This window comes from Leucoraja erinacea, chromosome 21, assembly GCF_028641065.1.
Source record: "Leucoraja erinacea ecotype New England chromosome 21, Leri_hhj_1, whole genome shotgun sequence".
NCBI classification, from domain to species: Eukaryota; Metazoa; Chordata; class Chondrichthyes; order Rajiformes; family Rajidae; genus Leucoraja; species Leucoraja erinaceus.
In genome coordinates, this window is record NC_073397.1 from 5,682,650 (window position 1) to 5,696,880 (window position 14,231).

General features: G+C 41.2%; 1 protein-coding gene across 1 annotated transcript in view; it reads left to right on the forward strand.

The window, feature by feature from the left end:
• LOC129707179 (AP-1 complex subunit gamma-1-like) overlaps positions 1-14,231 on the forward strand; it is a 97,938-nt gene that overhangs the window by 19,925 nt on the left and 63,782 nt on the right. The window contains exons 3-6 of the mRNA XM_055651985.1: positions 3,361-3,485; positions 4,960-5,101; positions 9,443-9,539; positions 11,802-11,878. Of these exons, the coding sequence (XP_055507960.1) occupies positions 3,361-3,485; positions 4,960-5,101; positions 9,443-9,539; positions 11,802-11,878 (441 nt within the window). The remainder of the gene's footprint in view (positions 1-3,360; positions 3,486-4,959; positions 5,102-9,442; positions 9,540-11,801; positions 11,879-14,231) is intronic.

Below are 14,231 nucleotides of genomic sequence, written 5' to 3' on the forward strand. Positions count from 1 at the left end.
TCCATTCTGAAATCCGAAAATGTCCCAAATCCGACAAGTGTCTGGTCCCAAGGCTTTCGGATAAAAGTTGTGCACCTGTAGTTCGGAATCATATCATTTACAAGACTGAATAAATAATCACAGTTTAAATCCTCATAGAATATAATTTACAACTTTTCTACTTAAACCCCTCATGCCATTCCAAAAGCTGGAGTAACCCAGTGGGTCAGGCAGCATCTCTGGAGAAAAGGACATTTCAGGCAGTCTGAAGAAGAGACTCGAGCCGAACCCCCAGACTGAAGAAGGGACTCGACCCAAGATTTCATCTACTCCTTTTCTCCGGAGTAACCCGCTGAGTTACTCCAGCTTTTTGTCTGTCTTTGGTTTAAACCAGCATTTGCAATTCCTCCCAACGCACTTTTGTACTGTAGTCAGTTTGTTGTCTGAAGAAGGGTCTTGACCCAAAACATTCTCTGGAGATGTTGCCTGACCTGCTGAGTTTTTTTTAGTCTGTCTTTTTGTTATCCATTCTGTTACGTATCCCCTAATTATGAAGGTAATTTATTTGGGCACTATATGGCAGACTCGTAACTAATCAAAACTCTTGAAGTTCATTGTATGGTTACCTCGTGAGGCATTACCTCATTTGGTTGCCTGATAATAAAATGTGGTCGAGTGTGACCTCCCCCTTTGAAACTTGTGATCACTTATCTTTTTGGATGTTCTAACGATTTTGGGAAAGACTAATTTTTAATTCTAATAAGCAACTAGACTAAGGGGGACCCGCTGGGTCCCATGTACACACGGGAGGGCTGGTCCCCCGACGCAATATTCCACCTCTCCACCAATTCCAATATTGGTGGCCAGTAAGGGGGGGTTTCTGGAGTGCTGGTATGGGTTATTGGGGTGGCAGTTCAGTCCCTCAAGCCTGATCTGCTGGCAGCTCACTCACGGCTGGTGGGCTGGCAGTTGACTCATGACTATTCCTTGAAATTCCATTTCAAGCAGGGTGCAAGGCCACCAAATTCAAATCCATGTTCCTACCATTTCAGGCAGGGTGCAAGGCCACCAAATTCAAGTGCAGTTTCCAACCACTTCAAGCAGGGTGCAAGGCCACCGAATTTAAGTGCAGTTTTATACCACTTCAAGCTGGATCCAAGGCCACCAAATTCAAGTGCAGTTTCATACCACTTTCAGCAGGGTGCAAGACCACCAAATTCAGTGCAGTTTCATACCACTTCAAGCAGGATGCAAGGCCGCCAAATTCAAGTGCAGTTTCATTCCATTTCAAGCAGGGTGCAAGGTCACCACATTCAAATGCAGCTTCATACCATTTCATGCAGGGTAAGGCGGAGGGGGGGCTCTGAGCAAGGTTGCCAAAAATGACGGCTGTAGGTGGCGGCGTTCTGTCGGAAATCCCAGCACAATGGGCCAAAAGCGGTCAAGATCAGAGTTTTAGTATTATAGATAATAGCTAGGTTTTTCTGAAATTGTTTTGCAATGTTTAAATATATGAATCCTATTATACCAGGTCATTGGAGATGTCCTCATTCTTTAGGAAACGGGGGTTCCCCTCTTCCATTATAGATGAGGCTCTCACTAGGGTCTCCTCGATATCCCGCAGCTCCGCTCTTGCTCCCCCTCCCCCCATTCATAACAAGGACAGAGTCCCCCTTGTCTTCACCTTCCACCCAATCAGCCGTCGCATACAGCATATAATCCCCCAACATTTTCGCCACCTGCAATGAGATCCCACTACTGGCCACATCTTCCCATCTCCACCCCTTTCTGCTATCTGCAGAGACCATTCTCTCCGCAACTCCCTGGTCAACTCGTCCTTTCCCACCCAAACCACCCCCTCCCCAGGTACTTTCCTCTGCAGATGCAGGAGATGCAACACCTGTCCCTTTACCTCCCCCTCGACTCCATCCAAGGTCCCCGACAGTCTTTCCAGATGAGGTAGAGGTTCACTTGCACCTCATCCAACCTCATCTACTGTATCCGCTGTTCTAGGTGTTCATTCCTGTACATTGGCGAGACTAAACGCAGGCTTGGTGATCGTTTCGCTGAACACCTCAGCTCAGTCCGCCTTTACCTACCTGATCTCACAGTTTCTCAGCACTTTAACTCCCCCTCCCATTCCCAATCTGACTTTTCTGTCCTGGGCCTCCTCCATTGTCAGCGCAAATTGGAGGAACAGCACCTCATATTTCGCTTGGGTAGCTTACACCCCAGTGGTATGAACATTGACTTCAAACAGCTCTTGCTTTCCCTCTTCATCCCCTCCCCAATTCTCCCACCAGTCTTACTGGTTCCGACTACATTCTATCTCTGCCCCTCCCACTCCCCCGACATCAGTCTGAAGAAGGATCTCGACCCGAAACGTCACCCATTCCTTCTCTCCAGAGATGCTACCTGTCCCGCTGAGTTACTCCAGGATTTTGTGTCTACCTATGAATCCTATTACCTGTATGCCTATTCTCTGGCATTTTAATCATTTCTAATTAATGTTGATACTCGTTGCAGTGCCTCTAATTTTTTTTTTATTATACATGGTTGAAATTCCTTCCAATTGGGATTTTGAAAACAAGATCCCAATTGGAATTCTTCCCCAAGAGTGACTTTTACACAAACCCAGGCACTTTGATATCATGTATTTGTCCATTGGGACTAGTCCAGGTGGAAACGGAATCAATGGCTGTGGAAGTGCTCAGGAGTTGAAATAAATTAATTTGGGAAAAATGTGAATTTCCTTTTTCTGTACATGAAGACACTGACTTTTACAATATATGATTTCAGTGTTACCATCAGTCCAAATATACTTATTTCATGTGATGTTTCGTCATTTTTACAAACCTGGAGGCTGATGGCCAGTAGTTTTGATTATAAAATGGCATCTGGTCATCCAAAGCTGTTTTCAGCTATACTCTTTAGTACATACATCCTAATATGTCTGAATTAGTTACCTATCTTGTTCAGTTAATAAATATGAACCTGCAAACTTTTGTCAGTACAACTTATTCTGCACAGGAAATTGTTTGCATATCAGTAGGACCTGTGCTGTTTGTTTTTAAATGTCAAAATGTGTAGGGCAAATTATTGTAGGCTAAATTGAGGGGAATGTGTTAAATTAACTAAAAATTTAATTTGACTGATTTCAAGAATTAGTGTGGGTGGGTTTTAAATTGGATACCAAATGGTCGCTTACTAATAATTAAACTCTTCAATCAGTTAAAAAGTGAAGGTGATCTGTTTTGAATATAATGCAAATTTTTTCTGCTTCTCCATATTAGTAGAAACTGAATATGTTGCAATACAAAGTAGGCTAGCATTTAAAGACCTATGTTTGAAAGTTGAAACTTGTCAATTTTATTTGCACAGCTGGAATGTTTAAAGCTAATAGCATCACAGAGATTCACAGACAAGCGAATTGGCTACCTTGGAGCAATGCTGTTACTAGATGAGAGACAAGATGTCCATCTACTGATGACAAACTGCCTTAAGAAGTAGGTACTATAGGTGTGAATTATTTGACCCTAAATCACTCCCTTCAGGTTCAACTTGATTTCACTCCAATTGGGCATGGCTATGCTCACTGTTGAAATAACTCAATTGTAGGAAAGTTATTTTATTCCCTGCATTCTCTTCTGTATTGTGAAGGCATTGATTCTTCTGCTCTGTCGTCAGTCCAGTGATACTTAATTTGTGATATTTTGTCGCTTGTTGATCCAGATTACTGGTGTCAGTAAAGCTATTGATTATGGTATGCAAAATGTTCAGCATGCTGTTTTTGGCAATTTTCCATGCAAGCACACTGCTCAGCAGGCCCAAATAATTAAAAAAATATTTCAATGGTTCTTTATTATCACATGTACCAAAGTCCAGTGAAATTATATTTTTTTTGCATAGAGTTCAGTAAAATTATTGCCATGCACAAATACAAAATCTCTAATTAAGTACAGAATGTGTAGAAACGGCCCACTGGTTTTGGCGCCATTTTTAAATTCCCAGCTGCAGTTGGCCATATAGGCATGTTGCAGCCGTTGCCTCCATACGGATCATTCAACAAGCATTTGTTCCTCTCCTCACCCGGCCACCTTCAGCCTCCCACAGCTGACCTTGAGGACATGAAAGGTGAGACCTCCTTCTTACCAGCCCTTTGTTTGTGTAGCCATCGCCGATTCCCTCCACGCTACTTTCTGGTTCCCGATCCTCTGGGACGAGCACGAACTGGGCTTGGTGGCTTCCCACTCCAGGGGGGTTCCTGGTTCTGCGGCAGACGAGTCCAGCCATACCACAGTTGGGAGCTCAATAGTGACATTTACATTCTGCGAATGTTTTAAGGTTTGAAATTTCCCAGAAATGGCCAAAATTCCCCAGAAGCAGTTCCACCAATCCCATTTTCTTTATCAGGCGAGACGAGTTCTGAAAAATAAAGTTATATAAATCTCCTTCTCTATTTGATTCTTATTATATTCCAGTACACATTTGAATGACAAGTCCTCAATAACTATATCATTATCAATATTGTATGGCTCTTGCACATTTCTGCAGTTTCCTTGCAAATTTGCTGCTAGATATTCTTCCCACTCATTAAAAGCATTTAGCATTATCCCACTAATGTATTCTGTCCTTGATTGATCAAAGATATCCTATTTTCTCTGGCACTTAGAAATACAGGAGTATTAATATTAATATTTTCCTTTTCACTTCAAAACTGGATACCTTCCATCCCTGACTGTTTGTTCCCCTTCCTACTCTTTAAGCTAGGTCTCTGTTGTTGTACAATTAATTGAACCTGTGGCTCACCAGCGATATTGCCTATACCTCTTGTGCTTGCAGGCTTGCACTGTTACCTGCTGGACCTTCTTGGACTCTCATTTTGTCTGGTCCTGTCTAAAAGCGTTGATATTTGTGAATCTTAGAATTGATGTTTGTGCTTCATAACTGTGCAGACATACATTTTGTGCCTCTCTACAGCGATTTGAATCACAGCACGCAATTTGTCCAGGGCCTCTCTCTTTGTACACTGGGCTGCATGGGATCATCAGATATGTGCAGAGATCTGGCTGGAGAAGTGGAGAAACTACTGAAAAATTCCAATTCTTACATTCGTAAAAAGGTGAGTTTTTGTTTTTTTTGGCTGCAGGACCAGGAAAAAAAAAGCACAAAATAACAGGATAAACATCAACCTAGGACTGTTTACCCGTGAATGGAAAGAGGCTGAGGAGTGACCTTGTTAGAGGTTTATAACAATCATGAGAAGCATAGATAATGTGACTGTCAGCCTTTCACAAGTTGTTGGAACTAAATCTTGAGGACATAGGTTTATGGTGAGAGGAGAAATATTTAAAGGGGATCTAAGGGGCAGGTTTTTAAGAGGATGGTAGGTTATATGGAACAAATTGAACTGGTAGTGGCAAGTATAATTACAACATTTAAAGGCATTTGAGGAAGTACATGGCTAGGAAAGGTTGGGGGGGGGGGGGGTTATGGGCCGAATGCAAGCAAATGCGACCGGCTCCGGAAGGCACCTTGGTCAGCTTGGGCAAGTTGAGCCCACAAGGCATGTTTCATGCTAAATCTGACTCTTGAGATGTGCCATTGCTGATGCTGGCTCTGCCTAACTATCTGCCTATCAAAACTGCACTCGCCGGTATCCACCTTGCAAGCTTTGTCCTGCCCATTCAGTCTGAAAAAGCGTCCCTGCCTGGAATGTAACCTATCTACGTTCTCCAGAGATACTGCCTGAATTGCTCCAACATTTTTTTTTCCTGATCAAATCACATCATCCATTTTTGGTTGGATACTTGTGAGAAATCGATCGCAGTTTCTGATTGTTTGTGACCTTTAAAGTTTATATGTGGTTATAGTAAATGTTTCGAGCCACATGAGCTGGAAAAATCAAAATTCCATTAACAGTCAACATGAGGGTCATAGACCATAGAGTGTGGTTTTTAAAGTGAATGATAAAAACATTAACGGGCAAGTGAGGATAAATATTTTCATGTGGAGTGTGGTAGTTCCTAGAAACCATTTAAAATATTCCTGAACGTATAGTTGAAGAATTGACAAATGTTGATGTTAGAAGGCTGAGTATCACTCTTTGACTAGCCAAATGGCTATCTACCGTGTCAGTTTTTTTAATTCTGTTACGGCATTCTAAATAGCAATGGTAAGACGGTGGAAAAACATTTTGTAGTGAACAATCTAATGTAACCTGAGTAACAGGGCTTGTGTACACTGTAAATAATTTGCACTGCTATTGGGTGGAAATTCCCCATCTAAATAAGTGATGGTTCATTGTCCCACTAAAAACAATTTTAAAGTATGCAGTGTTTCTCAGGCAGTAGAGGCCTTTTTGTGGGTATGTAATCAACTTTTGTAAAAATATAAAGAGTTGTGAATCCTTCACTGCTAAAGTTCAGTATGAGATAACCTCTGCACTTAAAGCAAGGTCAGACAGAATGAAATAATTAATCAAGGAAACTTCCAAAGAGGAGGAACTAAAGCTCTCAGAGAGATCATCATTTCACAAGCTTCAAAGTAAAAGCCCTGGTTTAGATGTGAGCATTGAAATAATAGTGCAACCTTAAACAGAGCCGATCAGATTATCAAGATCAGTTTTTGGTTTTAAAGTAGCGTCCAACAATTAGAAACATTAAAACATTACAACTCAGCGAATTCTGCAGTGCCAAGATGCAGCATTTTCAGACTTTTACAACAAATAACAAAGCTAAATCTCAAAGCTAATTGTTATCAAATTCTATTTTCTCATTTTCTTGTGTGCATCAACTGAAGTCCTGTTTCTCTTCGATGATGAGAATGTTCTTAAATCTGCTAGTTTGACCAGACAGATGCTCTGAGGAAGGGTTGGCTAAGGCCACCGAATTCAAGTGTAGTTTCCTACCACTTCAAGCAAGGTGCAAGGCCAACAAATTCAAATGCAGTTTCATGCCACTTCAAGCAGGGTGCAAGGCCACCAAACTCAAATGCAGTTTCATACCATTTCATGCAGGGTGCAAGGCAGGCATGTGCCGTTAGTAATTACTCAGGGTAGACAGTTAGTCAGCTTTTAAAAAAGGGACCAATTGGAGGGAGAGCTTCTTTCACAGCGTGTGGAGAGTCTGTGCCAGGGGTTAACGTTGGAGGGCAGGAGTGTTGAGAAGGAGGGGGTCGGAGATCATGTCAGACTCACTCACCGCTGCCGCAGCGCTCCGGGCTCGGACAGCAGAACTGGTCGCCACTTCCGGGGAAGGAAGCAGGTCGGGTGACTGCGAGCGGCCGCCGGAACCCGACAGCAGAACCGGCTGCCACTTCAGCGCCTTCAGCCAGCCCGCTCACCTCTGGCAGTGCTCTCCGTGTGAACACGTCTCACCTGCCTCTCGCCGGTTTCGCTCATGTCAGCCGCTTCCCACAAATCGTTAAATTCCGACAGCCGAGTAACCTCAATTGGTCCCGATCGGAATTTAAGGACTTGCAGGAAGTGGCTGACATGAGTGAGGCCGGCGAGCGGCAGGAGAGCATTGCCAGGGGTGAGCGGGGACCAGCAGAAGGGGCTGTCCGGTCCCGGTGGCAGCTCGCAGCCACCCGAGCTAATTCACTCCCTGGCCACAATGCGTTGGCTCCGTGCCCAGAGCGTCGCAAGTGGGTTACTGGCCCCGACCCCCTCCTTCACAATGCTCCTGCCCTCTCCGCAACTTTACCCTGGGCCAGACTCCTCAAACACTGTGAAAGGAGCTCTCCCAACCCCGGGAAATACGGTATTTAAAAACATAAAGCACCTAGAAATGTACTTACTCGAAGGACCGAATGGCCTCCTCCTGCACCTATTTTCTATGTTACCACGTTATTGGTACACAAACTCCATTCTTTACTCTTTGTTTCCTAAGATACTCTTAAAATAATGACAATCCATATTTGAAAAACCCGCCAAGAAACTCGCGATGCGCATACGCAGTAGTCTGCTGCGCATGCGCAGTGCTGCAAAGGCAGAATTTCAGCTGCCTTCAGCCTCGCTTGTCATTGACGGCTTGAAGCAGCACTGACGGCACGTGGGCTGCACAGATCTTCGCGTGTTACAAGTGCTGCGGATGAAAGGCACTGAGAATTATGCCTACCTAAGAGATCGATCTCTTAGATAGGCATAATTCTCCTATGCCTTTACTATTTATATTTAATAATTGCCATTTCATAATTTTAGTCTGGGTAGGCAGTGCCCACCTTGCCTACCACGACGGCACGTGCCTGGTGCAAGGCCACCAAATTCAAATGCAGTTTCATAAGCAGGGTGCAAGGCTACCAAACTCAAGTGCAGTTTCATACCATTTCATGCAGGGTGCAAGGCCACCACATTCAAATGCAGTTTCATACCATTTCAAGCAGGGTGAAACCACCATAAAACCACACAAAACACCACAAAAACACCACACTCACAGTTCAGTAGACATTCAGTGTATTCAGTTGATTCACAGCTCAGACAGAGTCTTGACCTCTCCCTCCCCCATCTTGCAGAGACTGAGCCACGCCCACACTTCTGGGTTTTATAATCCCTCCCCCTCCCACTGGAAGGGGCGTGGCCTTCATGGCCTGATTGACAGGAGAGAGATGCTCAACATTTTTTAATAACACTTTTATTTTTCATTAATGGGAAAAATCCTCTGCATCTGATGAGCGGAGGGGGGACTGAGTAAGATGGCCAAAAATCACAGCCGTAAGTGGTAGCGTTTTATCTAAAATCAATATACAGTGCAAACAGGAAGTTGTCAAGTTTAGACTTTTAATCATTTGCCATTTCAAACCAACCACCACCAACCATTTGCTGGGCTTTATTTCAAACCAATCACCGACAACCATTTGCTGGGCTTTATTTTAAACAAACCACATTTTCATTTTCAAACCACATTAAGGGCACTCAATGTCAGTAAAACCACACTCACAGTTTAGTAGACATGTGTTCAGAGTTATTCACAGCTCAGACTGAGAGACATAGTAACCCTCTCGCTTCCCCCCATCTTGCAGAGACTGACTGAGGCACTCAACACTTCCGGGTTTTATAGTCGCTCAGGAAGGGGCGTGGCCTTCAGGAGAGAGAATCTCAACATTTTTTAAACACTAATAACTCTTTTATTTTTCATTGATGGTAAAAATCTTCTTGTCCTGCGGAGTGGAGGGGGACTGAGTAAGATGGGCCAAAAATCACGGCCGTAATGGCAGCGTTTTTTCTAAAATCAATATACAGAACAACAGGAAGTGGTCAAGATCAGACTTTTAGTAATATAGATATGATATGATAAGATAGAAACTTAACGGCAGTAAATATGAAGTTATTTGAAAAAAATTCTACACTTAAAAAATAGAAAATATTGCATTGCTAATGTGCTTTGTATTTTGCAAGAATTTCAGAGGTCGTCTTGTTTCTGGGACTTGAATGACTCACAGTTGACTGATGTCTTGTTCACAGGCTGCACTGGCTGCTGTACATGTTATAAGGAAAGTACCAGAGCTGCTGGAAATGTTTCTACCTGCTACAAAAAACCTTCTTAATGATAAGAACCATGGTATGTGACCTCTTCCATGCATAGCTTGCAGAAAATGCTTTTTTACTTAATAGTTTATTGTTCAATCTTCATTCTACTTTTCTCTAATCTTTTGAGAGTCTCGTTTAGATGTTTAATTCCCAGGATATTAGTGAACCAATCTAACTGCTTCATGATCGTCTCTCCTAAAAGAAGGGTGTTTTCCTTTTGTTGGACTTGCTCACTTTTAAACATCAGTGGTGGAATTTAAAAACTGTTCTGAATTATTAGTCAACTAATGTAATTGTGATACCATCGCACTTCCTGCAGTACATTTTTAACTAAATAAATTGAACGTTCAGAAAAAATAATTGTTGCCGTCTAAATGTTGTTTTAATTTAGCAGAGGGGCAAGAATAATATCCTGATGTGCAATAGATGCTAACCCTGCTAGGGACACCAAGATCTCAATTTTTTAATTTTTTTACAAATGTGGAACGCAAGCTTTTCCAAAGAATTATTAATGAAAGCATAAATGTGCATATTGATTTGGGTTTTTAGATAATTATTTTGACAGTGACTGGCCACTTTCTTTTTTTCATGAGTGCATTTGAATTCATAGTAAAGCATAATACGGTAGGAGTAATGACGTAATCGAAAAATTATAGTAAGTTATAAGGAAATGTGATCTCGCATTGTGATCAATTGCACTACATTTAGTAGAGCATGATTTAGGAAACACATGACTGCTGCAGTGTTTCCTTTTCCCGTTAAGAAAACTGCAAGTAATGATGTTCTCCCTTTAGTCCTTTGTTTTTAGAACATCGTTTAGAGTTTTGCCACTTAATCCATTTAATTGTACATCTTCTGAACCTACTTGAATGGGGGTTCTATATGATATAGATTTTGAGCGAAGAATGTGTTTTGCAATATTTAAGCAGTACATAAAACATAAGAAATAGGAACAGGAGTAGGCAAATCAGCCTGCTCCAACCATTAAGCATGATCAGGCTAATCTTCGACTTCAAACACCCTTTTCCTGCCTTATTCCCTTTTCTGTTTAAAATGGATCTGTTTTGATTGTACCTTGAGTTCTACATGTGTAGGCTCAGTCATTGGTTGCACTCAGACATTCAAGTTCATCTTAAAACTGGGAAAGGCAAACTGTAATGTCTATAGTCTTGAATTTCAAAAGGCATTTTATAAATTGAATTTTAATGAATATAGAAATTATAGTGATTTAATGATGTATTGATATAGAATAAACGGAAACTAAAATGAAAGTAAGAATACTTTGTAGTATTTGACTGCCACAAAGCAGTCCAAATTAATATTGAAACCATATGTACTCAATCTACAGGGTAATTGATTCCAATTTACTGGTAATTTTCTCGGATAGATATTCTGAAGGAAAACCTCATCAGGTATAATCTAATTGAAAGCCATGAATAGGATACTATCCAACTCTTAGTGGGGTATAATTTCACAAATGCTAGAAAATCTCCCAATTAATGTTGATAGAGCTTGTAACTGCATGACCTAAGTAAGATGCTCAGTCAAAGCAGTCCTTGGCTAAAGTCCTCCATTTACTTTTCATCATATAAAGACAGAATGGAAATCCTAGCTAATATTATTCTACCTGTTTCTCCCCACTCCCAGTGCCCCACAATCCAAGGCTGTTGGCTTTGAAATAGTTTGATCTGATGAACCAGCTAGCTCAACACAACACATGGGAGCAATTGAATGGGAGTTTCCTGGTGTGAAATCATGGCCAACACTTTTCATACAGCCTTTAGATCATCTCTTGATTCCCTTTAGTGATTTGGTCTTCCTATAACTTGGTTTGTCATGGATAATGGGATGTGGTCCGCTTCTATTGCTGCTGGGAGATGTGCAAGTGGTCCACAATGCTTCAATATTCCTTATAGCTTAACAGAATATTCAGCCTTAACTCAGTATTTCTCTGTGACAGCTGAGGCAGATATTTCACAAACCTACTTGACTTTGTTTTCTCCATTCTATGAGCTTCAGCAATAATATAGGAAGATTAGTTGCTACGTTTGTAGATGAACAGTTATTAAATGCATCATTCATGCATTTTATAAGTTGCTGAATTGTTTTATATCCTGGTGTATTTGGTTTACAGACTGGGTGCAATATCATGGTATCTCTTAATAGCAAACAAAAACTAGAAATGACTGAAGGTGTGGTAGTTTTTGAGGTCACCGGCATTATAATTCACTGCCTTGTCGTTCATTTGATGCATTCATCAGTTAAAACACTTTTCTCTCTCTTTGTCTTAAAGGTGTCCTCCATGCTGCTGTTGTCCTTGTCATAGAAATGTGTAAACATAGCCCTGACACACACACTTATTTTCGCAAGGTACAGCCACGTCATGTTTACCATTGCTATCAGAAACCTGTTTTTTCAATGTACTCATTTATATCCAGCTTTTGCTTTAAAAAATATTAATTGCTAATGCTGCAAGCACTATTCATTGTGCCATTATAAAAAAAATATTTCAATATATCTGAAAAATAATAAAGTATACTAAATTTGTTCATTGTTCTATGAATGAGAATATCTAGAAATTAATTTGATGCAAATTTATCTACACAATGTGTGCCATGGAAAATGTTTTTAATACTACAATTTGGATAAAATTGCTAAAATTAACAGTGAAGCTACCACGTAGTGAGTGGCTCTCGCACCGTAAGCTTTCAGATTTGATACCCAGTCTGCATATGTATGATAATTAATTTTGATTGTGCGATAGGAAGGAAGGTAAACACGTCTCCGCTCTTAGGAGGGGACAAATTTTGTTCCCGAAAGATGACCAGGTACAGATAATGAGGGCTAGGCCAGGATTGTTTTGTCTCTTCTTGATTATTTGGTGTTCTTACTTCCTTTGTCATATGATCACTTGAACGAACCATGATACGATATCTTAACTAGTCTTAATGCCTTTAAAAGGAGAGGGAGAAAGGTACATTTTTTTTTTTTAAAGCTGCAATGAAATTGAAGTTCCAATTTTTTAATGGATAAAGTGTTAGATCTGTGTTAATCTAAAGGATTACGGTGGTGGGTGTATGGAACAAGCTGCCAGAGGAGGTAGTTGAGGCTGGGACTATCTCATCGTTTAACAAACAGTTAGACAGATACATGGATAGGAACGGTTTGGTGGGATATGGACCAAGCGCAGGCAAGTGGGACTGGTTTAGCTGGGGCATTGTTGGCCGGTGTGGGCAAGTTGGACCGAAGGGCCTGGTTCCACACTGTATCACTCTATGACATCTATCCTCTCGCAATGGGGCTTAACTCAGTTGAGCTGAGTGATGCTTCAGAAGTGTGGCCAGGTGCATACACCAGAGGAAGCATGATAGTCATTTGGAGAAATAAGAATAAATATTTTTTATCAAAGTAGTTTCAGCATTAATCAGATAATGCAAAACATATAAAAATAGCTTCAGAAATGATTAAAAAATTAAGTATGTTTTTGATGGTGCTACTTTCCCAGTAGCAGATACTGCTCTAATTTAAACTTGTAATTTGTGCAATTTAAGATGTTGATCACTGCTTTGTCACAGCTTAATCATTTTTTGTTTAATAATTACATTTTTGATCAGTAGCCCAGTGACCTGATCCAGGGGAATTGGAGCCAGTTGGTGGATGCATAGTGCTGTAACGTTATAGAACCTGCCGCAAACTAGGCATTGTCCCTAAGCTCATAGGTCCGAGGCCCAGGTATCCTACTCAATATGGAGAGTGAACAGGCTATGGCCAACTAGGAAAGTGGACAATTACAAAATTATGCATTTCAGTACGTTCACTGAGAGTGGTCGAGCCTGGTACATGTATGGTGTTTAAAAGACATTTGGACAGGTGTGGATAAGAAATGTTTAAAGAAATAGGGGGAAAATAGGCGCATGGAATCAGTTTAGATGTATCTTGTTGGCATGGACAAGTTGTGCCTAAGGACCTGTTTCTGTGCAGTATAATGTGTGAACACTGGGAACTTAGGAAGTCCAGTCAGACAGTGCTGTCATTGACTGGATGCAGCCAGGGGTGGGGCCCTAGATAACAGACACCAGATATGGCCAACAGAATTTGAGACCTTGACATTTCGGAACAGCGTTTAGAAGTTGGGAGGTTATGTTGCAGTTATATAAGACATTGGAGAGGCTACATTTAGAGAATTGGGTTCAGTTCTGGGTTTGGGTTCCATGTTATAGGAAAGATGTTGTCAAGCTGGAAAGAGTACGAAGAAAATTTATGAGGATGTTGCTAGAAGTTACAGGGAGAGCAGGGCTCTTGCTTAACTTTTTTTCCCTGTTGCCAGCCGGGCAACCTTGGCAGCTTTTTAGGTTGCCAAATGACTGTTTAGGTGGTCATTTAAGATGGCTTGCATGAAGCGTGTGATAATGTGCTCGGACGAAGCGCATAGTTACCAGTCAGAATTATACTCAACGAAGCATTCACATATTATTTCTGCTTCAAATAAAATCACAAACTAAACATTCACCAATCAAGACATGATATATCCCACAATGACATGCAGCAAAATTATAAGACAATCTCAACTCTTTTTACACATTGCAATGAATGCAATATTATTAGTTCTTTCCACTTCCAAACAAAAATGTGGTTGGATTATTCAGCGTATGATCAACCTGTTCGTTAAATCCTGGACCATGGTAACATATATGCGTACGTATTGTTGTGAATGTTGTTCATT